This window comes from Pieris brassicae, chromosome Z (assembly GCF_905147105.1).
Source record: "Pieris brassicae chromosome Z, ilPieBrab1.1, whole genome shotgun sequence".
In the NCBI taxonomy this organism is placed as follows: domain Eukaryota; kingdom Metazoa; phylum Arthropoda; class Insecta; order Lepidoptera; family Pieridae; genus Pieris; species Pieris brassicae.
Window position 1 is genome coordinate 12344057 of NC_059680.1, and position 26651 is coordinate 12370707.

At 33.0% G+C, this 26651-nt stretch overlaps 4 protein-coding genes and 1 long non-coding RNA gene across 9 annotated transcripts; 3 read left to right on the forward strand and 2 right to left on the reverse strand.

Moving 5' to 3' along the window:
- Positions 1-99: 99 nt before the first annotated feature.
- On the reverse strand, positions 100-7584 carry LOC123718693. Of its 3 annotated transcripts, none has more exons than XM_045675414.1 (9): positions 7456-7584; positions 5253-5385; positions 4137-4262; positions 3462-3601; positions 2857-3033; positions 2619-2656; positions 2373-2438; positions 1893-1970; positions 100-1114 (listed from the first exon to the last, which is right to left on the reverse strand). In XM_045675414.1, the coding sequence occupies exons 1-9, from the start codon at positions 7519-7521 to the stop codon at positions 895-897; spliced, it is 1044 nt and encodes a 347-aa protein (XP_045531370.1). In that variant the 5' UTR covers positions 7522-7584; the 3' UTR covers positions 100-894. The 3 variants fall into 3 exon arrangements, with proteins under 3 accessions (XP_045531370.1, XP_045531369.1, XP_045531372.1); XM_045675413.1 differs by having other exon boundaries at positions 1893-1973; positions 7456-7583; XM_045675416.1 differs by lacking the exon at positions 2373-2438 and having other exon boundaries at positions 1893-1973.
- A 1031-nt stretch (positions 7585-8615) lies between these two features.
- LOC123718704 lies at positions 8616-9631 on the forward strand. The gene is made up of 2 exons (XR_006755055.1): positions 8616-8805; positions 9209-9631. It is a non-coding gene; the product is annotated as an uncharacterized LOC123718704 (long non-coding RNA).
- A 432-nt stretch (positions 9632-10063) lies between these two features.
- On the reverse strand, positions 10064-18894 carry LOC123718839. 2 transcript variants are annotated; one of them, XM_045675753.1, is made up of 10 exons: positions 18765-18894; positions 16603-16720; positions 16238-16411; positions 15581-15702; positions 14904-15086; positions 14091-14254; positions 13326-13505; positions 12551-12699; positions 12111-12188; positions 10064-11447 (listed from the first exon to the last, which is right to left on the reverse strand). In XM_045675753.1, exons 1-10 carry the CDS (start codon positions 18801-18803, stop codon positions 11323-11325), a joined length of 1332 nt encoding a protein of 443 aa, XP_045531709.1. In that variant the 5' UTR covers positions 18804-18894; the 3' UTR covers positions 10064-11322. The 2 variants fall into 2 exon arrangements, with proteins under 2 accessions (XP_045531709.1, XP_045531710.1); XM_045675754.1 differs by having other exon boundaries at positions 11317-11510; positions 18765-18893.
- A 215-nt stretch (positions 18895-19109) lies between these two features.
- On the forward strand, positions 19110-22209 carry LOC123718840. 2 transcript variants are annotated; one of them, XM_045675755.1, is made up of 5 exons: positions 19110-19212; positions 19834-19910; positions 20647-20721; positions 21315-21469; positions 21623-22209. In XM_045675755.1, the coding sequence occupies exons 1-5, from the start codon at positions 19198-19200 to the stop codon at positions 21838-21840; spliced, it is 540 nt and encodes a 179-aa protein (XP_045531711.1). In that variant the 5' UTR covers positions 19110-19197; the 3' UTR covers positions 21841-22209. The 2 variants fall into 2 exon arrangements, with proteins under 2 accessions (XP_045531711.1, XP_045531712.1); XM_045675756.1 differs by lacking the exon at positions 19110-19212 and adding an exon at positions 19661-19739.
- A 126-nt stretch (positions 22210-22335) lies between these two features.
- LOC123718838 lies at positions 22336-26453 on the forward strand. The gene is made up of 3 exons (XM_045675752.1): positions 22336-22775; positions 24217-24348; positions 24553-26453. Exons 1-3 carry the CDS (start codon positions 22677-22679, stop codon positions 26167-26169), a joined length of 1848 nt encoding a protein of 615 aa, XP_045531708.1. The 5' UTR covers positions 22336-22676; the 3' UTR covers positions 26170-26453.
- Positions 26454-26651: the final 198 nt, after the last annotated feature.

The following is a 26651-nucleotide window of genomic DNA, read 5'->3' on the forward strand; positions in this document are numbered from 1 at the left end:
CGTTTTTTATTATAGAGTCGGACAGTGGTGTAAGCACCACTTTACTCTCTGGACCTTGAACGTGGAACCTTACTTGTCTTATAAATAAAAACTACAACAAAGCAGTAATATTTTATATAAAGTATAAACGAAAATACAAAAATAAAAAACCTATCAATCCTAGTGCCTCAGATATCTGCGGCAGAGTAGCGAAGCACTTAAGATTTGCTTACTTAGGCAGTGCGTTATGATAATACCAAAAAAGATAGCACTTTATTTTATTTTCAATAAGGGTTAGTAACATCGTTAAATATTATATAAATGGGTCAATTCATATAAGGACAACTTTGTCCGCATCTCTTTTCGTTTGGCATAATTAATATTTTATACCAACTGTTAAGTAACAGCTCGGAATGTGATTATTTCATCAACCATCTAATTAATATATTTATATATATGTACAACAACTCCAATACCACCTTGGAATACCACCCCGAATATTGGGTCATCCATCCATTTATATAAACATCAAGTATATATATTATATTTTAAATAACGATTACCTATTTTATCGTACACACAACAAATATATATTTTGCGGTTTCCATAAAGAATAATTCTCTCAATTTGAATAAAGTCAGGCACATATTTTATATGTTTGCGCCAAAGTTAAAGAATAAGTGACACATAGTGGATTTTAAAGTTCAACACGAAGTTATCCATAGACAAGATAACTTCGGGACATTTAAACTATTCATCCAACAACAATGTTCAGTTTTAGTTACTGTGTAGGATAGAACTACTAGATAAGTTTAAATGTTCTAGACGGTAAACAGAACTCGAAACTCTCAAAACTTAACCTCAGAACTTTGACAGTGCTAAGTAATGCTATAAGTACTTGATATAAAATTAGGCCTAAGGATAGCCCTGTTTTAGGGCGGATTTGAGGCGTCGCGCTGGTGGTGTGTAATCTGGGATTGGTACTGGCGGTGGTGGCGGCCACTCCCTGTGCCAATTAGGTTCTGCTTGTGACTTTGGTGAACGTTTTGGTTCCTCCAAGTACGAAAACGGACGGTTGTTCATTTGTGACGTGTTGGGCTGGGTGCGAAGCCATGATGCCGAACGTTCAAAGGGTCTGAAATAAAAAAAGTAAATCTAGGGTTTTTAAAACTACTTTGATAGCGCTGTTATTAATACAAGAGAAATATATAAATATTATTTGGTATCTAATTATACCAAATAATACATAACAACTAACAAATCTATCTTTGCAGCTTTATTAATATCGATGCAGCGGTGTGGAGCACTTATATATATGAAGAATTTTGTGTAGATTTTCTTTATATAATATATTTATTAATCAAAGTGTGTACCATGACTATCTATGTTACATACTTTGAATAATAAATAAAGCAGTTAGCTTTTCAGCATGTTTTGCATTTATAATATTTGCCGTAATCGTTTGACCAGATTTAAGTAAATTATAGTGAACAAACCCAGCACCAACCAAGTAACTTTTTCGGAGTCAATATTCGCATGGGGCACTACGCCATTGCGATGACCACTTGCGATTATCGTACAGGATCCATTTTTCATCTCATTCGATTTAAAACCCGATCATTATTGTGCCGGTTGAGCAAAACAAATTTCATATGTAAGGACCTAATATATATGTCAGCCGAATATAGCATGATTGGCAGGATTTCGCGTGAGTTCGGTAAATTTATCAATTCGCGAAAATGTGGGTGTAAAATAATACAATTTATCTCTCGTTGAGAATCCTACAAAAGTTTATACATTTCCCAGGATATTTATAAACTTGCCAATCTTGTTATATTCCGGTGACATAAATAAAACTGGCGATTAAACTCGCGTTGCACGATTCTACGGAAATAGCAGTAATCTGTACTTACTTTGACATATCCGCTAAAGCAGTTTCACGGTCTCGCCCTCGTGGTTCATCATCCTGGTAACCACGGTTCCATTGCTGTCTTCTGAAAATATGACGAAAATTATAAAACTGTATTTTTTTTAATGGCTTTACAAATGAACTAAGCGTTGATTGTTGAATCCAGACATGAAGTGGGTTGTATAGCAGTAAGTAACATATAAAAGATAAAGCATGATGGGGTATTTTTAAAACAGTTTTAATTTTCTATTTCGTAATGAGTTATGAACCCAGTTAGCGCTTGATCGGCAAAGCAGATATAGATAGACTATAATAAAAAAAGTCGTAAATTTTACCTCAATATCTCCAATACCAATGCTAACAGATCATGTTTTATTGAAAAGATATTTAACTATAATTCTTATGCATGGGAATATATTGTAAATTATCTAATACTTTGAATGTGCGTTCCATGTGCGGAACATTCTTGTTAACTTAACCTCACCCTCTAGTATCCCCAGCAAAATTGTCTGATCGCGTTCGCCACGAGTCTATGTGTGGTCTTGGAGAACTAGAAAACACAATTTTCTTATTTGTCTTCTATAAAATGAAAAAATAAGTTTTATTTGACTGGAAATTTAACGACATTAAGACGTGTTTGTGATGCACGAATGTGTTATTAATAAATAAAAATGTAGCATAAATAATTGCATCTATCTACATAATATAAATATAATGAACATGCACTTACTCAAATGCGTTCAGAACTCCCAGTTTATGAATATTGTGCTGAAAATGAAATAATTCCTTTACCCGCAATCGGTAGATTACTATATTTTTTGGCTCATATTATTCCTAGATAGGAATACACCTATTTTGAAATCCAAGCCAGCGCTTATAGTATACACCACAGCTTAGCTAGTAATTTGATCAATAAAGAACAAACAAAATGGCCAACATTACATTATAAATAAATATTATCAATTTACCTCATTTCTGTCATCGACTTTCAGGTGCTCTATTAAATATATCACAATATATACCACTAAAACAGTGTTTACTACATGATATATATATCCTTTGAGCGTTATAGACATGAGAACTAAAGCCCCTAAACGTAATATATCCGTCATATACCTCTCTTCAATTCCAGCAGAGGCGTCATTCTGTAAATAAAATAACATTTTATATATAATTAAGGCTAGTTTTACTTAGGCGTTATTCTCTTTAACAATATTTAGCCGTTAAATTGCAGATTATTAATTCTAAACATAAATAAATTTAAGTACATCCCAGCTGCATTATTCAGTGACCAATTACGACTGTGAAGGTCCTACTGCAGAGAATTGGACATTAATCCCGAGTATGAAGGCAGGGTTTACGAACGTAAAAAATAAATTTAATCCTATTTAAAAATATGACACAGGCCTACAACTATGTCCTATGTATTGGGGATTATGGATGTAAAAGTGTAAACCAACGTCAGCCAAACATTTACATGCAGCGGTTGACCTCAACTTGTTAAAAATGCAGTTAAGTCGTTGAGGTGTCGGACTCAATATAAGTTTTTCTGAATAATTGTAAAAGTACTTACAAGTCTATTAGCCAGTGTCGTCATATCTAAGCCAAAGTGTGTGGCAAATGTGAGATCGACAATCAAAACCGAAACAGATACTCCAACATACAAACATGCGGTCACCGTTAAACATGAAGTACTTTCTGGGTTGATAACAGCTGTAATGAGAGATGAAATGATAAAAGGATGCTAATCATTAAATCGTCGCAATCTTTTATATGGCTATTTTATATTCATTCATTCCTTTCATTCATTGAGCATTGATTTAGAAAAAAATACATTCGCAAGAGTCTCCCGACCCGTTGATGGTCTGATGAATCTTGAAGAAATTGACGATGTTAATTTTGGCATTTAAAATTTAATTTAACTTATGTGTACGAGTTGGTGATGCTACTGAAAAGGCAATTTTAAGACTGAATTATTACTAATTGAACAATTGAATTATTATTTACATTATTGTTTAAAAAAAAGTAACCAAATTCAAAACAGTTGTTATACCAGCCTCTCACGGTTACACATTTTTTTGTAAATAAATGTAATCTATACCCATACATATATTACGTCTTGGATAATACGGCATCCTAATGGTAAGATTTTTTAAGTAAGTGCCTTAGCTTTCAGTTTAATCGTATAAAAAAATAGAAATCATTCATCCCTATAATATTAGTGAAGTAGATTAGCAGGTATATTTACTAGCAATCAGGGATGACGCCAAGATAAAATTGACCACCGCGAAAGCCAAACTTATACACGTCAATATGAAGACCGTTTGTGATCTTGTAATGTCTTCTACGGACAATGAATTTGTACAGGAATCATCTGGAATAATAATAATAATAAAATAAATTGCTGGATTCCTGCTACTTATACTTTTGTATTTGATGATTGACGAGCAAAAGCATTAACCAACTTGTAAAAAAAAATTAAAGGTATCGAGTAATGTATTTTACATTAATTTGCGTACAACACATTTATTGGTATGAATGCTCGTAAACCGAACTTAATTTATTGGCCAGTTTACAGGAGTTACGTATAATATACTGCTCGATAACATAAAAGTATTAAAGTATACCCTAATGGTTGACACAGCATGCTTTTAATAATACAGAAGATATAAAGTTAAATAATAATAATAAGAGATAATGTTATAATTTTGTGTGCTCGGAAAAGTACGACAAACCTGAGAAAAAGAAAGACAAAATATAGCTATGATCAAACTACTCATATCTCAGTTAATAAAACCTTTTTGCAAAAAACTGCTGCAAAAAATTGATATTTTTATTATGTGTTGTAGTGTGTATTCTTATATAATAAATTAATACCTGTGAAGTGAATTTGGGCAATTGTTTATCGGTCGAAATAAACAAAATATTTCTTTTTTATTAAATAATTGTTTAAATATTTTTAAAACTGAGTGTGAGTCTTCTTATTTATTTAAGTAGATAATTTTAAGAATCTTCTTGTCTTTATTGCCGAACACTTGTGATTATGTGATTGTGGCCGTGTACATCGGTTTTAAGGAATTTTTCAAAAATAAATTTAAAAAATAGCCAAAATTCACTACACGTGTATTAATTTACACGATTATAAGCTTTATTACGTCAGACAATCAAATTTCATTTAATTAATAGGAATCAACCTTATACCGTTAACTTCCTTGGGTAGCCATTTTATTTATTGTTTATAAATATTTACAGGTTGGTATGGGCCCACTGAAAAGTGATTTTGGTGACAGCAACTTAAAGCTGATTTGGGCCTATTTTTAAATTAGTTAACTTTAAAATATATCTAGCGTTTAGAATAAATTACCTTGTATGTATACTCTGAACAATGTTGTCATAAATAGTTTGGCCCCTGACATTGAGGCGGGATCACCTGTACTGCACGTGAATCGAAATATTATTGCCATGATGGCTAGTACTATGTTCACTACTGATGTTATCTGAAAATATATCGAAATGAAAAATAAAATTTAAAAAGATGGTCCCTTTGATGCTGACAGCATTGCTTCGTTGTATTGCGATACTCTAAAACTTGTGAAATATTATAAAACAAATTAACGAACTTTTAAAATATGTTATAAATTTTCAATTTATAAAAATTATTGTCAAATTATTTCATTGATAAATTATATATAAAACGCCCACCCCTCCCCTATAATGTTAAATTTGTCTTTTTCTAAAAATTATAAAATTTCTTTAAATTAAATGTAATGTTTGAATTAAAAATTGATATTAAAAACTTTTTGTTTATTTTAATCAAACTAAATTTCATTTGTAAATTACATTGTTACCCTTCAAACTTTTTAAGATATTAAATGTTTTCAGATAAAAAAAGCTATACAATAAAATGCCGGCAGACCAGCGAGTTCTATAAAAATGACAATTTCAGTATTAAATTGTATAATATGGAAGAATGTATATTTGTTAAACTATGTTATAAACAAGCATATAAACCAAATCAAAGCCGAACTATGTTTCGTTTCTGAGTTGAAAATATAATACCAACGTAAATTAATAAATGACTAACTGACCAATATATATATACCTATGAACTATTTCAAATCGTTGAATAGTTAGTACTTATCGCTATCTATTTTATCAAACGAGATTAAAACAGATAGGGAACTGACGTAGACTTATGAATTATTCCAAAATCGTCAAAGGAAGACTTGGAATGAATATTCATGAATATCTTGAACCCCAAGGCAGAGCCGAAAGGGTGTTTTCGACCCTGACGTATGGTTAAACTTTGTATGTTTCCACTAAAGCTATTAATAAAAAATGGTGGTCTAACACTCCTTTAGTATGATTGTGATATGGACTTATGCGTTACTTCATAATAGATATAGTACATAAGCAACCAAGTACAAAGAAGTATAAACACTGTTTATATTGTATGAAACGCGTTGCTTCTAAAAAAACACAATTTTAAATATTTCATAATATTAATTGAGAACATCTAATTGGTGAGGTTTTCATAATGAAAATTGATAATCTAATATTAGTAAATTACTGAATCTGTTTCAGTACAGTAATAAATTAATTATAATCACTCGGCCACTTATTTTTTCATGCGAGAAGAAATATTTCAAAGATAGCTTTTTCAATAATATTTGGAAATCTAACCTGAGCAAATAATTTTCAAGTAGGTATTGTCTAGTCTCTGAGGAAATATATGGATGGATGCCCCATTTCTCAATAGTATATAAAATACGTATTCTAATTTATGGTTAAAATATCGATCGTACCACGATAAAACCGAATGACACAGGCAAGTTTTTCATATCGCTAAAACATATACGTATACACAAAGAATATGCTATGTCTATTACATGACTGTGAATACTACTTCGAAATGATTCGAATTAAAAATATATTTAATTTAACTATGCCTAATTTAAGCCGTTGGAAAGTTAACCAACTGCGAAAAGAGGGTTTAAAAATGTTTTTTAATTCTCACTCTCATACCTATGAACCGTCAAAACATACTTAGAAATACATTAAGATCATATTGTCAAACTGTAATCGCAATTGAATTTCGCAGTGCAATGTTTATCAGCCGCAATGCAGTTTAACTTAAACTTATAAAAACATAATATTTGTATTATACATACATAGAATTCTATTCTATAAAATTAAAATATTATGTTTATCTATTTAGTCATTCTTCGTTGCATCATTAATCGGTTCCTTCATTAAAAAAATATAGAATGTACTATTGTTACTGTATAATGCATATTTTTATTTCTGATGTTACGAACTCCTTGGACTATCCAATGATGTCACCACACTATAAAAATTCAAACCATATTTTCAAGTACACCATATTTATATTCATAAGATTGAAAGTCTATAACTTTCACTGTGTTACCTTATAAATTTACCCATCCTAAAAAGATATGTTCCAACCTTTTCATTATCTTTGGGAAACAAAACGTGCAAGTCGCAATAAAGCTGTAATGTACTAGAAATGTTTGATTTCTAAGTTATAAGGATTATTGTATACTCACGATTGTGATACTCCCCGATATTGTGGCCGCGAGACGTAGCTCAGGAGCCACCTTCCTAATTGTCATGATTGCACACCACCCTACGTGGTCGCTGGTCAAGGTGTCGATCAATACTAATCGAACGATAATTATTATCGACATTAATAAACAATTTTATCAAATCTATTGATATAGTGTTTATCAATTAAAATATTTATAATAATTAGTAATGGCCACAAAAACACACAATAAAAGTATACATATGTATCCAGAATATGCGTCCTACTGGGTACGCGGGTACCCGCAACATTACTTTTTTTAATTCCAACACATTATTTATATATTAAAATTAGTAAATGTAAAGTAAGTGTTATATAAAATCTTAAATAAATATAAACTAATAAACATTTATATATATTATTATATATATTTACATAAATAATAAAGGGAAGGAAGAAAAAGGAACACGAAGAAAAATAATTAGTGTTTTTAATTCCGTATTTCATAGAGATTTCCTACAACTCATGTGATACCGGACGTAAATTACCTTAAACTCAAAATAATTTTAATCATATAGGTAATAGTACGGAGTACACTTATAAATATCAATAGAAAAGATTTGTATTGATTGTAAATCTACATTTACTACCAGTTCACAAGCCAAGGGCGTATAGCGGGCAAGAACTGGCAAGAAACTCTCCGCCCCTCTTTTTAATCGCCAAGTTTTGAGTCATACAAATTGTTTGAACTGGAGACAATCACTCCAAAGAATAAGGACCATATAAATAATCGTCAAATTTATAAAAAAGCTTTATTGACTAATTTACGTTTACGGCTGCAATATGTATCGGACAGCACAAATAAATTTGAAGTACATTTTATACCAGGTAACATGACGGTGGTAAGTATTATGATTCGATTACTGGATATAGATAGTGAATTATCGTATTTCCCAAATAAGAAAAATCTGCAGCTGCATCTGTGCGGCCTTTTGTCAAAGTTACCACGTAAGCTTCTAAACCACTTTAATAAACATGTATACTTTGTTTGCCGCTTTAATAAACTAAGTACTTCTAGACCAAGGAGGCGGATATACCGACTTCCACAGATAATTGTCATGCACTGGTGTATTCAAGTAGTAATATATCTATGCAAGTTACAAAACTGTCAGGTATACGTCAACAGCTGAAAAATGTAATAACACTTTTAGATTTGAACAAAATTGCAGTGAATTCCATCTAATACAATAACTGTTTAGGCATCATGGTATGCCAGAGACTGAAGCGATTCTTGCCTGTTTACTTGCTTTTGCCTGGCTCTGGCGATTAGCGAGTACTGCCTATGCCGCATATTCCATCTCTAATACTTTAGGTATTTTTAAACAGATATTAGCCTTAATAAATTAAAGAAGGCTTTGTCACGATTATTTATTTATGCAAAACCAAATGCTATTTAAAACAAATGTGTGTATATGTATAACTTATGTTCACAATAATCAGTGATGATAGAGAACTTAGTTATAAGACTATTAAACAAAGCATTGATATCAATTAATTATCAGCTATAATCTTGCCTTCTTCAGTCCTTAAATCTAATCGGGTATACGCTGCCTACTTCTGGTGTGAAATTCCCATGGATCCATGGTTTCATGATTCAATCCAGGTTCTTTGATGGGTACTTATTAAACCAAGAGAATTTACCAAAGTATCTATTCCAGCCAAGTATATAGTCAATAATTAAAAGTCTGTTATATTCATATTTTATTTTCATTTAGGACCTGATTGCCTGGGGGTGGGATTCAAGTACATCATTGCAGTCTTACAGATTGTAATCAGCTTAGTTTTGAATGTGATACCCTTAACAAAATTTCCTCGGATCAGTCTGGCGAATCGTATAATAAGTCTACCATCACAAGCCTTCACTTTGTACTACGCGAATGCGTATATAGCACCCTTTATAGATAGCAAACGGGTGACGATATTAATATATGTGATTACATGTATGTGTCTTATGGAAACTGTATATAAAATCTACGTGGACTGGTCAAGAATTGAGTAGAACTCCAAGAAATTTTTGAATTACCTTGGAATTGCCAGCGAGGCCACACCCCCAATTTGATGGATTTTAGTTATAATATATAGAAAATACCATTTTTAATATTCAGTTATTACACCCTAAATAAACTTATTTTAACTAATCTTATCTTTTTTTCACAACCCAAACACAATGTAATAGAAAAAGTGAAAATAGTAATTCCAAAAATTAACTGGACTATATATATTATCTTGTCAGTCATCACCGCGTCTTATTTACAGTATTATCTAATCATAGTTTTCTCATTCTTTTACACTCATTACTATTTCGATTTATTAACGTATTTAAGTAATATATCAGGAAAATAAACTAGTTCTAAAAGTGGGCTGATTGCTCGCGAGAATTCTAGCATTGTGAGCGTCCATTGGTGGAGGATCTGTAAAAATTATCAATTTCTATGCACAATCATCGTGTCGAAGAACATTTTTAAATCATTATTAGAAGATTCCTCATCAACAAAAATATATGATGTAATTAAACAGTTACCTAGTATTTATAGATGCTCAACTGCATTTATTGTAAAATAAAACAAAGATTATCATGATCACTTTTATTAAAATTATCAAAATTAAAAATACCATTCACTTCAAACACAAAAATGCATAAGCAAGGACAACAATATGCCTAAATGTTCTTTGCTTCGATTCACATAACTTCGCTATATTTGTAATGTTATATAAGTTTATAGGTCCCAATGTGTGATCAGCATGTTCATCACGCAAACGTAAACATTATTTCTAATATCATTAACATCAAATTGTTTTACTCTTATATTGGCGTTTAAGTTATATCCTTGCTGCATATGAGAATATCGAAACTATGCATTTTCATAATATAATCGCACATACATGCCTTATAACTAGACTGTAGTTACATAATGGACAGATATAAATATAATAGGAAAATGTTAACTCTTTTTAATTCCTCAAAGAGAGCAACGTTTTTATCTTCTCAAAGCGTATAAAAAATACTTAATGTTTAATTACAGAAGTAGTAATCTGTAATCACACACAGTATTATTTATTATAAAAATATTGCTTAAACGTAGACGTATAGGTTATATCATTACATAATTTGAGAATTTTGAAGGAAGGTTCGACAATTGTTAAAAATCCCAATATCTGCTTTCGTCGTCTGTAACTAACGCAACTGTTAAGATTTTGTCATAACAAATAAGAACATTGAGGAATAACGTTAACATGTCTGTTTTCTACTTGAGAGGAAGAAACCTAATAATATCTTTAAATTTCCAAAGTATACAGATTGGGTTGGATGACTCGGTATAAAACAGAGACCAAAGACAGATAGATTTAGAACAGTAAACTGTGCTTGACAGTAAAACTAGCAGCTAACGTAAAATATTTAACAAAACTTTGGTTAGGGGCTAAAAGTAGACAGCGCGTTTAATAACAAATGTTTCGATATTTAGTTTCTTAGGATTAGGTTTAGAAAAGAGTCTTAGTGCTAACTATGACTGTCTGTCAAAATCTAATACGATTTGACATGCGGGACTCAGACTTAGCGCTAAGCCTCGCTTCTGAATCTCACTAATCCGAAGTGCAATCGTGGCTATTTCCGTCTGAACCTTCTATAAATTCTTATGTTTATGCTAATTTGTATTGTTGTACAAAAATATATCAACCTCTACCGGTAAATAACACTTTCATCTAGCATTTATTCATAATTACATGAAATAGTGTGGCTGCATTACTAAACGATAAATACTACTATCGGGCCCATGACGTATCACTTCTAAGTTTCGTTATCGAGTACGTAACCCGCACGAACACACCTTTAATGCTTAATCTTTAACAGTCTCGGGTTTTTAAACCACCGGGAGCTTAAAAAGCTTTTAACACTTGTATAATACATAAATACTTTCGGTAGAACGTCATCAATGTACTGCCGTTGCCGCTCCCCTGGTAAACATTATTTTATTATATCTCGACGTTAATACAAAACATCACTTTTTTTCAGTTGAGCTGCAAAAATTATAACTATATTTAACAACAATGAGCTAAGGAATTCCTTTGGGTTCGTGAAGTTTTGTGAATATTAATTGAATCAACTACTATAGTATTTATAAGTAAACCTGTAGTTAATAACAGTAAATTGGCTCCTATTTGAGAAATCTTGGTCACAAAACTTCACTTTCACACTATTTTCACGAGTTGAATTAAATGACAAAAAATTGTAATGACTGGATTTGTTATTATTTTGACACTTCATTTTAAAAAAAAATTACTTTCAAACAATAATATTTTTTTATTATTATCTTAATACATCAAGGCGTTTTACTTGATAGTCAACGGTCAGATCGAAATGCTTAGAGGTTGTCTATTGACTGTTTGTCAATCTCAACCGTGAAAATTTCTGCTCATGTTATACATTCACATTAGTTAACCAAGCTCAGCTGATCCGCCCTGGCATTATGTGACTTCCATTAGTCCTTGCGATACCAAGATTACATCAGCGATACTGAGAGAATTGTACCGAAATTGTATTGGAAGTTAAAGAGTACCCGCGCTGGTTTGCTCTCTCTCAAGAAAAGATATACTGTCTAGACTTCTTTAAAAACTTACCAGATGTCAGTACTGACGTTGGAAATTTAATACGTGGTACAGTCGGTGATCCTAAATTTGATGGCGCTCTGTGTACAGCTGTAAAAAAAGTCATACAAATGTATTACAAATCCTGTTACATTAATGTATTTTCTTTCTGCCATGTATAAAGGTAGTTTTGCTATGAACATATTGATGATTGTTACGTTACGAGGACTGGGCACGGGAGTCATACTGAGCCTTGAGACTTATTCTTAAGCTAAGCCCGTTACTTAGCTTAAGAATGAGTTCTATTCTAATTCTTTAAGAAAAGTATAGTTTGTTTTATAGATGTGATAGTTGAAAATTATACAGAAACCTGTATTCTCGCAGGCGCTTGAAGAAACTATTACTGCATACGAGGGGCTTTTAGTCCATTTAAAAATAAGGTTAAAATTTAATAATTAGGTATGGAATCTTACAAGCTTTTCTTGGATTATGAATAACTGTGTAGTCCGGTAATGGTACCGGAGGCAGATCTTCATCAGGGGGTAGTTGAGACCGCATTGGTTGTGACGTAGATGGAAGGTAGGACCATGGAAGTTGACGATGAAGTTCCGCTGTACTGGGCCTTAAATTATATATAATATTATATTATTAAATATTAATAAAATAGAGTAATTTTCATTCACTGTGGGCTGACAGACCAGATGACTTGTCCAGTTGCAACTTTTCGTTTTGTGAAGTCATTTGCGGACTATTTGCCATTCGTGCTAGCAATACATTTAATAGATAAGATTTATATTGAGGTAGACTTATTTGTTTGTTTTGACTAGAGCTCCTTGTTATGTTATAAGCTATAAGATCCAGGTATATTTTTTAACGGTATTTTAATTGTAGAATTATCGGTGTAGGTATTATTGTTTAGTTCTATGGTATAAGTAGTAACTTTTAAGATACAATAATTATGTGGGAAATAATATAAATATATAAACTTATGACCGGAAGCTATCGTAGATTTAATATTAGAGATAGAGACAATATTTTGTATGACTTATTTGCACTATAATTCAATAATGCATGCTTTAATAAAGCGTGGGTATTAAGGGTCAGAATCGGGACGTAGCTCTAAGTCGGGAGTGTCGATTGTCAAATCCAATAGATTCTTGGCATACTTAACATTTCATTGTTGCGACCGTGCCGTCTATTTAAAACCTATTGAATAATAATCTTAATTTTAAATAAGTAAATACTAACTTTTTGCTTATCTTTTTTTCTGGAGCAGGAAGTGGTTGCATCGAGCTAGTTGACGGCTGGCTATACGCAGCTGTCCCCACAACTGATATGTCAATACTGTGCCTTCGTTCCTGAATAATATTTTCTTTATTATCCGTAACTACCGGCGGATTTATTATATCTGCAATGAACTTTACTTTTCTGAAACAAAATGGTTATTAAAAGTATGTACTTATGTTAAATTAAGAAATAATCTTACATTTTAAACTACATTGGTCAATTAAAACAATTTCAATTTCAGTTTTCCAGATAATTAATTATCAGAGAAACAGATAAAAATGCGTGACATAGGTAATGACATGGCTATTGATTATAGGTGACTTTCGTGGTTTTTAGTTTAAAACACGTTTGATACGTTTATTTCAAACTGAGCTAGTTTTTTGTATTACATAATAAGTGAGTGAAGTCAGCGTAAATTGTATTAGGAACATCTGTATATCAAAATCCAATACATTTTGACATATAGGAGATATACTTAGGTCGATCTTGTTGTCCGGCTTATAGATTTATTAACACATAAACATCCGGTCTCCTTTTTGACGAGTTATGTTTATATTAATTAATATGTTTATTATTTTTAAATTTACATATAGTGTTTTATACACATATCTGGACTAAACCTAGAATTGAATAATATTATATTTGTTTTTTATTTATACATTATCTTGAAGGTCGACCAACAAAAGAAATATGCTCTCCAGGTTATGATTTTACCGTGAGACTTACTTATCCATTTCTGGATCTGCTCTACTTGTCAAAGTGGGGCGTGGTATACGATCAACTTCAAGATCGTAACTTGTTGCAGTTGTTGAGACGCTATCTTCAAAATTTGGTGTGTCCCTTCTAGCAAACAGCTTGGTGGTGGACGGTGCCTCTGATATATTATCTGCCTTTAACAATCACATACAAAATTAAAAGACCAAGTAACGAGATTATGGGTTCGTTAATATTTACAGTACGTTAATTGTATTTTATATAAGTCATGTTAAATTTAATAAAAACTATACCAAATTAAATATGTATAAGAAAGTTTGGAGCTGGAGGCAAACATACAGGTGGTTAAAAAGTACACAGGTATGCAAGACGTGTTGTTCTGTCGACCTCAGGGAACTTATATTAATAGTGTATTTAAAAATCTGTATGAATTTCAGTTTACTATATTAAATGGAACATCGTACTATATACATTTTCTTTTTAACGTGTGATTAAGAGCTTAATGTAATGGTGGCCAGTGTAAACACTGACCACTGGACATATTGTGAAAAAAAAAAGAAAACCAAACTTTTTTTAAACCGTTTATAGGCAGTTCTTATCGGTCTACGTTCTTGATTTGAGAATTAGCAGTAAATGTAAATTTAGAAGCATTGAGCTTTTACTAACGTTAAGTGAGACATTGAGTGACCTACCTACAGAAATAAAAATTTGGCTTTTCCATTTGACAAATGATCGAACCTTCTAAACCTTACGAGACCGATTATTATTAGGATTCTGTCTGAATCTGTAACTGAAATATAATTTGTAGAACAGCTTTCAACTTACCATGACAATAACCTCTCGTTTCTTGACCGCTACCACTATCAAAACAACTATATTAAAGAGAAAAAAAACGCCCAGTCTTCCATATAAAGCGATCATAATCCAAACAGCCAATCTCGTGTCCAGCACTGTGTTGCCTAATCCACTCGCTGTCGCTCCGATGTAGTTCATAATCTCATTTAAAGTCTGCAAATCATACATTAAAAGATGAAAACCATATTATGTATTTATAGAAAACGACATAAATCTGTGTCATGCGCTACAACCATTTCCGTATCTGTTTCACGATTATTTGTCTATCTAATGGGCAAGTAGGTTTTAAGTCTCGTGTGCCTGACACATGCCGTCGACTTTTTGGGTTTTAGGCAAGCCGGTTTCCTCACCATGTTTTCCTTCACAGTTCGAACGAATGTTAAATGCGGAAATTGAAAGACTGGATCGATCCTACGACTTCAGGGATGAGTGTCGCAGGCTTTACCCTCTAGATTAGGACTGCTCGTATTTATAAGTCGCTTAAAAGATCTTAGAAATATATATTTTGTAACAAAATGAATAAAAAACTGTAGTATTTTTTATTAAATACGATTGATTACTTTTTCTTCAATTACTAATAAGTTAAGTTTGGATAAGCTTGTCAGGCGTTGTTTAATCTTACTCTATATAGTTAATCGTAGACTCACTCTAGTGAAAAACACGTCATTGGCAAATATCACGATGGCGACGACATCTAATGCACAAATGCCAATTGTTGTTACAATCCAAGGCCACTTTGTCGGCGTTCTTTTATTGCTACTCCAGCTGGCTGAAATAAAATATTTAAATTATCCACGATCCTCAATTAATAATAAAATTAAGTGCGTTAAATATTTAAAGTATTAAAGCTCATCGGGTCTATCTAATATTTAAATCGTGGGTTCATTTAAACCAATTTTCGTTATTAATATACTTAGATAATTATTAATAAGACTTCATTGATACATGAACTACCCAACGCCAAAATATTTTCTATTTGAATTTGTCAATCAAACAAAGAATATTCAGATTTTAATATTATCATCTCAATCAAAAAGTTCAACTGAGCTATTCACATATTAAATGAATATTAAAATAAAGCAGTTTAAAAAAATGAACGATACCACATTTCGTTTGATTGTAATTAAGCCAAACGTTAAATGGAATGGAATGTCTGTTATACGAACGACGACTAGAGAAAGAGACAACAATGCTAGCTTACTAGTCAAGCGTGCAATTCTAAACGCAAAGCTCATGTATGATTGCAGTTTTCATGGCATTTCTTAGACACGAAAATCTACAACTTGCCTTAAAAGTAATCTTACCAATCAATATAACACTTGAGAAGAACCAAAGAACTCCCAGGCCGAGGTGTACACAATTAATATACAAGGTTCTAGTTGCTGTAAAGGGCTCTTTCCTTATTAGAACAAACGCCTGATTGCTCAATTCAGTAATAGATTGTCCTATGTTCACTCGCTGCCCACAAATAGCTGGATCTAGATATATAAAATTATATTAATACCCCATTGAAAGTAATGGTCATTAATTGTATAGCTTATGTCAGGTGTAAATTTTAGTACGGCGTGGGTATGGAGTTTCAACCCTGCCAATCACTTCGTTGCAACTTCACACTGTACGAAGTCGGGTTTAACAATTTCTGCCAGCATATCCGAAGTAGTATACTTACTATGGTAATACAAGATTTTGATGTAAAGCAATTCTGGTAGATCCTGAAGAAAGTCAATCACGCAAAAATATTGCGCCAGAGAGAGTGCGCTCATGACTATTTGCACCGCTGCCTGCGTCTGCAAGTAAAATGTTATTATTTATTAATCATTTTCTTACACTTACTTCTTGTTTATGCTTAACTAAATCTGTCTTATTGCACTCTTTCGTCTCTTTTACGCTTTTGATGAAGAGAGATGAGTACGTTGGTTTGGACTGAATTCTTTTTCGCAATCAAGGGGTTGTTTTCTTTGTATGAAAATTCATTCATACTATACAAATACATTATACTAGTAACTAAAGTATATAGATCGCAGTAAGGTATTATTTTACTAATACAAGCCGACCCGGAAAATGATATTACCAATATATTTATTTATTATCACATGAAGGTTATGGTAAACATAAATGTAAAAATTAAAAATACAATACTGGAAGTATACTTCTAATTTTATATTTTACTAGTATGGTTTTACTTAGCAGCGCATAAGCATAAGCAGCGCTTTAGGTATCAGATAGTGTTAACAATGCTTTTTTAAATTGATCAGCCTACTACCGAAAATGTCAAAATCTGGATACGTAATGTTTTCATTTTTAAAATAAATTCTTTCTATTTTGACATGTTTAGTGTTAATGGCAAATCATAAATAACTTTAGGAGTGGGTCACTTTTCGTTTTTAACAAATTTATAAAAGACGGTCAAGGAGGTTTACCCATAACACATTTTTTACATAGACATAGAGTTTTATATAGCATGACTTTTCGTAAGAAATAAGGAGTTTTTGTCTCTATATATTATTGTAAATCTATGTGGATTATAGCTCCACGATGAGTGAAATTATCAATAGAAAGTGATATTGTTATCTGTGTTTTGAAATGACGTCCGAGTGATCGTGGTGTGTCCACGTCTTGATAAAGTATGTCTAAGAATTTTTAAATTAAGAACGATAACGTAGATTGCAATTCCCGCCACAATTCAGGCTGTAATTCATTTTCGCTCAACACGGCTTCAACACTACAGAAACTCTTGGTTTGTTAATGGGCGACATAATTATTTCAATAGGAAAAAAATCATAGAGAAAGCTAGACAAGAAAAAGAAAGTGAAAAACTTAAGATTTATGATGGTGCATACGAACATATATACAATGCATAAGAAATTCGCAAATGCACAGAGCAAAAAATAGCCGTTACATTCGCTCAGCGTAGTATCCGAATCGCTCGATAGTGAAGGAAAACATCATTTGGTAAGCGGCTTGCCTTAGACCTAAACAGTCGACGGCGCATGTCAGACACAGGAGGCTGATCACCTGCATCCCTATTAGATTGGTTAATGATCATGTAACAAATAAAGAAATCTGAGGCTCCTAAAAATTTTGTAGCAAAACCGATTTAACATCTGCGCCTCTGTTGCCAGTTGAAAGTAGTAGGTGAAAAATGCATTTGGAATAAATATAATCAAAATAGACGCATTATATAAGTAACCAAATAATGGGTGATCCAAATAAGTTATTCTTAAATTTCTGGATTTATGATGCGTCGCGACCGCTCTTATCACACTCTGATAACACGCATTTACGTTACCAGAAATACTTGCTCCACTTAAACATACTGCGAATTATCCTAGATCTCGCAACCATTTTTAATATGTGGTTTAATGAATTTTACGAGAACAGGTAATAATTATGCACATTAGCCTAGAAGGAACCAGGTGGGCTGTATGCACTTTAGTCAAATGACCACCCCAAGAGGGTTACCGAGATTCGAAATTATAGAATGGATACTTCAAAAGAGTATTATACTTAGAAGAAATACGCTTAATATTTTGTATATAATTAATATGTGCTTGAGGAGTCTATCATGGCTAGAAAATATGTACGGAGCACTCGGAATGTATGTAATTGCATGATTGAACTAATAAAGTCACTCAATTTTCGCAAAGCTGTGTAACTGTTACCCAGTTATATTGAAGGCCAAGAAATGCTAAATCCTAAATTACAAAAATGTATACAATAAATAAAGGACAAAAATTGTATGTTAAATTTTACAAATAAATACAGATTTAAAATGAAAAGAGCTTATTTTAAACCCAGTAGAACAATTTTACATTTATAAAAAATACTCACGCAACTTGCAACGCCAGCAAAGCCTACCAGACTTGCCATTTTTGAAGAACACAAAAAGGGTAAAAAATAAAAAGACTCGCTATGTCGACGAGTAACCTACAGCATCTTGAAGTATCAACTACTTTAATCTCCGATAAAAGATTACAGTTTCCGATACATGACATGGCTTGGCTCATACGAGTTGCATTAGATAAAAATTTTGTTTCGGTATTGTTGGGATAAACTACTAAAATTAAATACACTAAAGTAAGTCTGATATAATGGAAGTCTGAAAGTCACAATATATACACTTATGATTAGTATAGTCATAATAACATATAATTAGATTAACACTATTGCACACAACTGCTAGTGAATCTTGTTTCATATAAATATCGCTTATTTTCTTATTGTCTCAGTTGTGTTTATTTAACCATTGTGTGTTTCTTTCATTATGACTAAAATATGTGTAAGTAATTATTCTTAGGAAGTTAGTAGCACAAGTAGAATAGAAGCATGTTGAAGTTTACGTTTTTTTCTTGGAATCATTATATAATACTTAGGAATGATGTAGCTAAGTGTGACAGAATTTTAAAGTATCTTTGAAATTATTCAAGAGAACAAAATATTAAATACATTCCGATTTTTCTGTGTATAATATTAATTAATATCAAATTAGATTAGATTAGATACCTAAAGTAAATGTAAAAAATACTTTGGTTATCTAAGTTTTTTAAATAGTCTAGATCTGATACCTCATCTGCTTATTTAAATAATAGCTGTGCCATGTTGTTGTACGGCGTTAAATCTCTCGTTTTTAATGCATAATATTTGCGACCTTTTCCCAACATTTTTTATTGATACGCCGCATTTATTGTAGCCTTATGTTATATATTACTCGGTGTTATATACATTATAATTTAGCTTTATATTTCTATAATAATGAGACAAAACGGTTCAGTAGTTTTCATGTTAAAACTTTACTCTCTATTATAGGTAAAAGTAGGATTTACCTATGCTAAGTTTGAACTAATTAATATTTTTTTTCGTTTCTCATACTTTATTAATATTTAACATTCTAACCTTATAGGTGCTGATCATGTCAATGTGTGTGTATTATGCGTCAGCCGATGACAAACACATCAATTTGACATCACCAAAGGATATGTAAGTATATGTTTAAAGTTGTTCTTAGTAGCTATCAGTAACATGATTTTTAAAAATGATGACGACGCCGCTGATTTAGATGAATACGATACGGACAAGAAGTGCTTATAAGATACTTTTTTGCATGTTGTGTGTACGAAATAATGTACACACATTAGTACTGTGTGTGTAATGTGTGCCTGAGGCGTAGCGACTGCAATTTTTTTTTAATCCGTGACGCGCAGGATGCTGTTATGTGCCTAATATAGCCATATTCCGGTCCCGGGCCATAAAAATCCTGGCATAGATCACACTTGTGGTTGCGCATATTCTAGTGCATTATCATCAATATCTAGGTATAGTTTAACTCTTGCTACAACCCTAAATTGGCCAAAAGAGATTATCACCGGGTCAATTGTGCTGGGGAATGTTTTAGTATGGATTTTTTAGGAATTAAACAATGTTCGAACTATAGACGAAATCGTTCTAAAAAGGTCAACTGCCTGGCTTGACGAAATGCCTATTAACATTATTAATACCTGTCGACTCCAGAAATTCGTGGTCGTTGGAATACACACGATTTAAATCTGATTTAGATGTGAATTTAGTTTTCGAGAATTTGTGGAGAAACATACTACATACTACATTCACTCTTCATTATCCTACCTTTTTAGTCAGTTAATAGAGAAAATAAATTAAAAAACTGTTTCTCTAATTTTTGTTACATGTTTTTAATTTTGATTTAACTTTGTTCTAGGTATGTGGTTCGAGCTACTGTTTATCAAGTAGGAATTTTAACTAACAAAACAAAAGATTCGGACTTGAATAAGACGTAAGAATAAATTAATCATTATTAGTATGATGATGGTGATTTTATTAAGAAATACTATTATCCCTGTGTCATGTAAACATATTGAACATAGCGCTAAGTCTCGATAAAACCGGTAAAAAACCCTCAACACCTCTCAATTTATTATTTATTTTTTTATTTTACACAATAGTATAATAAAATCATAATATGTATGTTAGATTAGACAACCCTTGTGGTTTGTATAAATGTAACCATAGCCTAGTCTTGTTTACGAGCGCGACAAATGCATATTAAACTAGTTTTTTAACTTAATTTTTAAGTTGTTTAACGTTAGGCTATCTAATATTTGACTGGATAGACCATTTATTAGCTGCGGTAGTAAATATCTCAACGTTGTCTCGCCAAACACGTTGTTTGTTCTCGATGTACAGAGCCGAACATGCGTTACCGCTCGTCATGCTCAACTCGTTTTTTAAATATTTTATTTTACCAACCACGTTAGCAGACCTCATTGCATTGCTATTATGGTCATAAAAAAATATTATAAATCATCCATTTGTATTTGTAAATAGTTTTTAGATCAATTGGATGATTTGCTCTCGTGTCTTTCGCAGTGGTCAACAAGAAGCGATAACATTCTACCATAACAAAGGTACTGGAATAAACCTTAATAATATACCTGCTCCTCTGGTGACTAACGTGACTGCTGAGAATATAGTAGGAGTTGCTCCAGCCAATGCACCGTTTCCACTAAATATGAGCCTACTAGGTAGGTATTGTCATCAAATAATCCTTTTACAACTTTCCATAGTTTATAATATTCTCAAATTACCATTACATTTATTGTATCATCTGTTTGCCTCATCACAAAACGGTTTAATGTGCTGGCATAGCATGTAAAATGTATTTGTGTTTATTCTAGGCAATGTTACACCTCTACAAAGACTTCCCCGGGAAGTGGTTATACCAGCCAACATCACGAAGGCTTCACTCTTCATTCCAGCGGCTGCTGGGGTCCAGTCCATCTCTCTTCCACCACTTCTATCCTTCAATAATAATATTTCCAAAATACCTGTACCTCTTCCCAATGTATCTGTTGTGAGCTACACAAAAGCCAGCACTCTTGTTAAAAAACCTTAGCGTCCATATATTTTAACATCATGCATGTTAAGCGCCAATTTTGTATAAGCATAGTTAGACTTTAGAGAAATATTTCATATCTCTCGCTTAATAGAACTGTAGATTAATTTAAGATACATTTAGACATTAAACCATGCAAGCTATATTAAAATTTTTACTCTAAGTAATAATGAAAGTCGATTTAGCGGTTTAAAAGTATATTTACATATTAAAACATGTTTCATAGTATGGAGCTCGTAAATATGACGAACATATGACCTGATGCTTTATACTTTAATTGGCCTTCAATATACCCCGTACGATTTAGACTAAAACAATGTTTTTAAGATATTTGTGATTAATATCCTAATAAATTTGGTAAATACGCAAGTCAATATTTTTATTGCAACTAAACGATAATTACTTATTTACATATAAAAACTATTTACTATTTATAACTCTAATGTTCTTTAACCCTATACAAAACAGCGATTACTATAAAAAATCAATAAAATAAAAAATATTTTTATTTATGTCGTGCCCTATTGACCGTTCTATAGACCACCATGGCTGAGCCCCCATATCGGGCACCATACCAATTACAGTTAGAGCCATACATGCGACGCTTGCGCACTCAGCACGTCCTCAGTGCGCATGTCTACAAACAAACAAAGGACTAGCAGTAGCAACGGTTCCCGCAAAAGCGCGCATGCGTTCTAACACCTAATGATTAAACATAACCCACCTCTGAGTGATGCCGCGTTTTTGGTCGGATTAAAGTTTAAAATGGTAGCATTTTATTTGGAAGGATATTAGCAGGTGAACTCGTGGTCAGTGTCAGATGGATTCCACTAGGGATGAGTTCGCCAAAGCTGAACGAGAGATGCCAAAGTGCTATGAGCAATGGTAAAAAACACTTAAGCACTGAATCGAAGGAAGATTCGCTGGATAATTCTGTAAGTTCTTTTATGTTAGGCAAGTTTATGTTATATACGACATATTATGTAATTATTAGTGCGAAGGTCTACTTATTCGTATGATGCGATATTGTTTTTGTTCAATGATAGTACATATATTGATTTTCATTTACGATTTCTGTATTAAATTAATACTATTTTAAAAATCATTTAATCATATGCATAAGGCCCGCAACGCACTCGCGAGACCTCCGGAATTGAGAGTGTCCATGGGCGGTATCACTCAACATCAGATGAGCCTCCTGCCCTTTTGAATCATCAACTCATCAATATTAAGTGAAGTACAAATTATATTACAAGCGTACAAAAAGAACTGATTTTGTAGATTTTAAATGCACTAAATTCAAATTTTCTGTGAAAACATTGCTTTGTTACAGGAAACTATGTGCTCCACATTATTAAAAAATTTTACTTTCGTGAGCGAGGTTTTATTTTCATGCATTTCAAATGGAAAACATTCAGGTTGTGTGTTATTGTTTATTGACAATGACCCTAGTAATGACCTCGAACGTAGCTTCAGGAAAATGTTATATCTATGAATATTCCATTGCTTTCACCGTCGAGGGTTAAGTAAAATCAATAAAAAAATTCACTCAGTTTACCTTTTTTACTAGTTTTATGTTTTTGCTTCAGCTATATTAATTTAAAACTGTTTCAGAAATATTAATGTAAAATAATTATAATCCTTTAAATCATTGACGTGTAGTCCATTTTCTACCTTTAATATATAAGATTTAATTTAGAATTGCGCCCCGGCTCGCCCATGAATATTGTAAATAAAAATATTACCGATGCAGCCGGGGCGTATTTCGCGACGCCTGCCATTCGCGAACTAGTAGAATTAATTAAATTTAGTTTTGAGTTTTTATTTGTAAAAAATTGAGTTTTTATTTTTGGAAAAAATGTGGTATGAAAAGTCCCTGGACAATATGGCAGGGGAGTAGAGGGTTATAAATTAAAAAAAAACAAAAGATTTAATTTAGACTAGAATGCTAACTAAAATATCTAAAAAAAAAACTTTTTTTTATTGGAAAAGTACGATAATCACGATTAATTGATTTAATTCAATAATTTTACCAAAGACCTTGAAACTTGTGTCCGAAGCCCGAGATAGATTGTGACATTCTGTAAATAATGTTTAAGAAACTTCATTTCCCATTACAATTTTTTTAACTTAAAATATACGAACGAGATATACGTCGCCATCAGCCGTCCTAATTTTAGTCTACTAGGCTCATTCTGATATGTTTCTTTAATGCACTTTTGAATTGGTTAAACGTGCTAATATTACGAATTTTAGACGGTAATTGACTAAAGCCTAATTAATAAATAATAATTATAAATAGATGACTGTACGTCCATTGACAACGATGACTATGTTTTCTTTATATAAAATGTTTATATTAATGTTTTTTTATAGATTAGAGAGTCAATAAAATCAGAAAGAACTGGTAAATCCGAAGAAGACGGTCGTAGACGCACAATAATTGTAGAAAAGAAAAATGGGAACTACGGCTTTACACTACAAAGCTATGGGATACATTATAAAAAGGTGAGAAAAGTCCCCTATATACCTTATGGTCCTACACAACACTAAAACCTAATTTTCAGTAGCCGCTTTACGCCGTAGGCCTTTCCTCAACCATCAAATTTATTTATCTCTGCCAAATAATTTTTATGCATAGTAGCATAATTTAAGTAATTATATGTTAAAGAATTTAATTTTCAAATGTAACTCAACTCTTGTTTAAATCAGGAACAAGAGATCGAGGTGATCACTTATGTGGATCATGTGGAGGCTGAGGGTCCGGCAGCACTCGCCGGCATGCGTGAAGGTGATGTCATTCTGTCCATCAACGGCAATGACGTGGAGAGAGCTGACCACGCAGCTATTGTCACCGCCATTAACGCCTGCGACTCACGCATGCGTATCGTTGTGATATTTGAAGACTGCGTCCGAAAAGTTGAACTTCATCTTAAGTACATTAACATACAACGAACTCTTCAAAACAAAATGCGGGAGCTGGAACAACTATCGATCCGAGAAAGGCAAGTATTCGATTCCAACTGGAAAACCCACAGTCTACCCTCGCAGAAGAAGAAAACCTCTCCATCGGATATTATCTCAGACTCTGAAGAACCGACCGCAGACAATATTAGCTCTTACTGCCGACCCACTCTATCGAGCGAAAACGTAACCGCCGCTAAGCCGCCTCAACCTAACGTGTTCATGTATCAATATTTAGATCCCCGATACGGTACGTGTATTATACAACCAAATATCCACACCGGCAGCTTCGTCATTACAGTTGGTTCACCACGAAACCGACGCGACTGCCATCATTATGTCGTGAAAGCGACAGGCGAATGTCACCGTGCGTCAGAAGCCTACAAGGTTTCAAATGGAAAACATAGCAAGCCTCACAGGAGTCACAACCACAGCTGTGCTCCATGCGTTCCCGCATATAGCAACCAGGACGCAAACAGTCTAGAAGCTTACGATCTTGCTAGCCCTTGCTGCGATCCTCATTGTGTACCTAATGCTAGGAAAAAAATCAGGAGAAAGAAGGAATGCTCAAAGGAGCATAAACGAAAAGAAAAACATCATGTCGACAAATCAACACAGAAGACTGAATGTAATCATGCTCACTCAAAGAAAGTGTGTACGTCAGGACATTGTTCCGGAAGATACCGGTATTTGACCACGGAATCGACACAAACGAGCCAGTGCAGTCTTCAATCGTACGCCACGAGCAACGCCACGGTTCCGTGCGATAACTCTGTGTCCAGCTACAGTACTTCACTCAGCAGTGATACCTTGTTTTGGGAGAATGATCGCTCTGAAGCTAAATCTTCTCCAAAAATTCAATACCAAAGCGCACACCAGCATGTAAAACCCAAATCGTGGGATAATCTAGCTACAAAAGCTATTGGGGGCTACGGTTTCGGTTATGGCTATTTAGACACTACTACGAAACATTCAAGTAGATCTAAAAGTCACGGTCGAAGTCATAGCGGTCGCAGCACTCAGAGTCACCATGACTACCAACATCACCCGCAGGAGAAGCATTCCCATAGGCAGAGTGGTACACCACACCACTATCAGACCTATGTCAGAACTCACAGCCACAACTGTCAGCCTACTAAATCAACGGAAAATTTGATCGTGGTACCAAAATATCAATTGGAAAGTAGCGGTTCAGAGAGTAGACTTGCGTGTGAATGTGAAAGCAACCTTGATTATTATAGACGAGGCCCCGTGAAGAGCCCCGCCGAAACTCACTCCAACTATTACGGCCAACGATTCGTTTACCCCACCCATTCTTATAAGAAAAAAGATTCGAATGTTAGTTCAGAAATAACCAGATTATAATTATCACGAAGCAATTGCTCAAATTAAAACATAAGTGCATTCGAACGACCTCATTATTTGTGTTATTGGTGACAAATAAGTGGGATAGCTTGAGCTGCCTTGATTGGAAAATGGAAGAAATAGCTTGTTAAAGTTTGGACCTGCCGAGGACAATATTAATTAAATGTCCAAATGAATTTTACACCCGCTTTAAACATTCGCATTCCCTCTGTTTAATAATCGTAGATTTAAGGTAAACCACTTACAGCTTTATACTCGTTGATTTATAGTTTTGATTAAAAAATTAAAAACTTTGTCTTAGTTTTATTTGTAGTATACAACTTCTTTCACTCCTTTAATTGTATATTTCTAATTTATGGTTCCTTCGGAACGCACGACCTCAAGCTCACTAAAGTTTCAGGTCGTGAGTTCGATTCATGGCTGCGCAACTATTGACGCAACATTAGGTTATAGGCACGCGCGGTATTAATGAATCCTATATC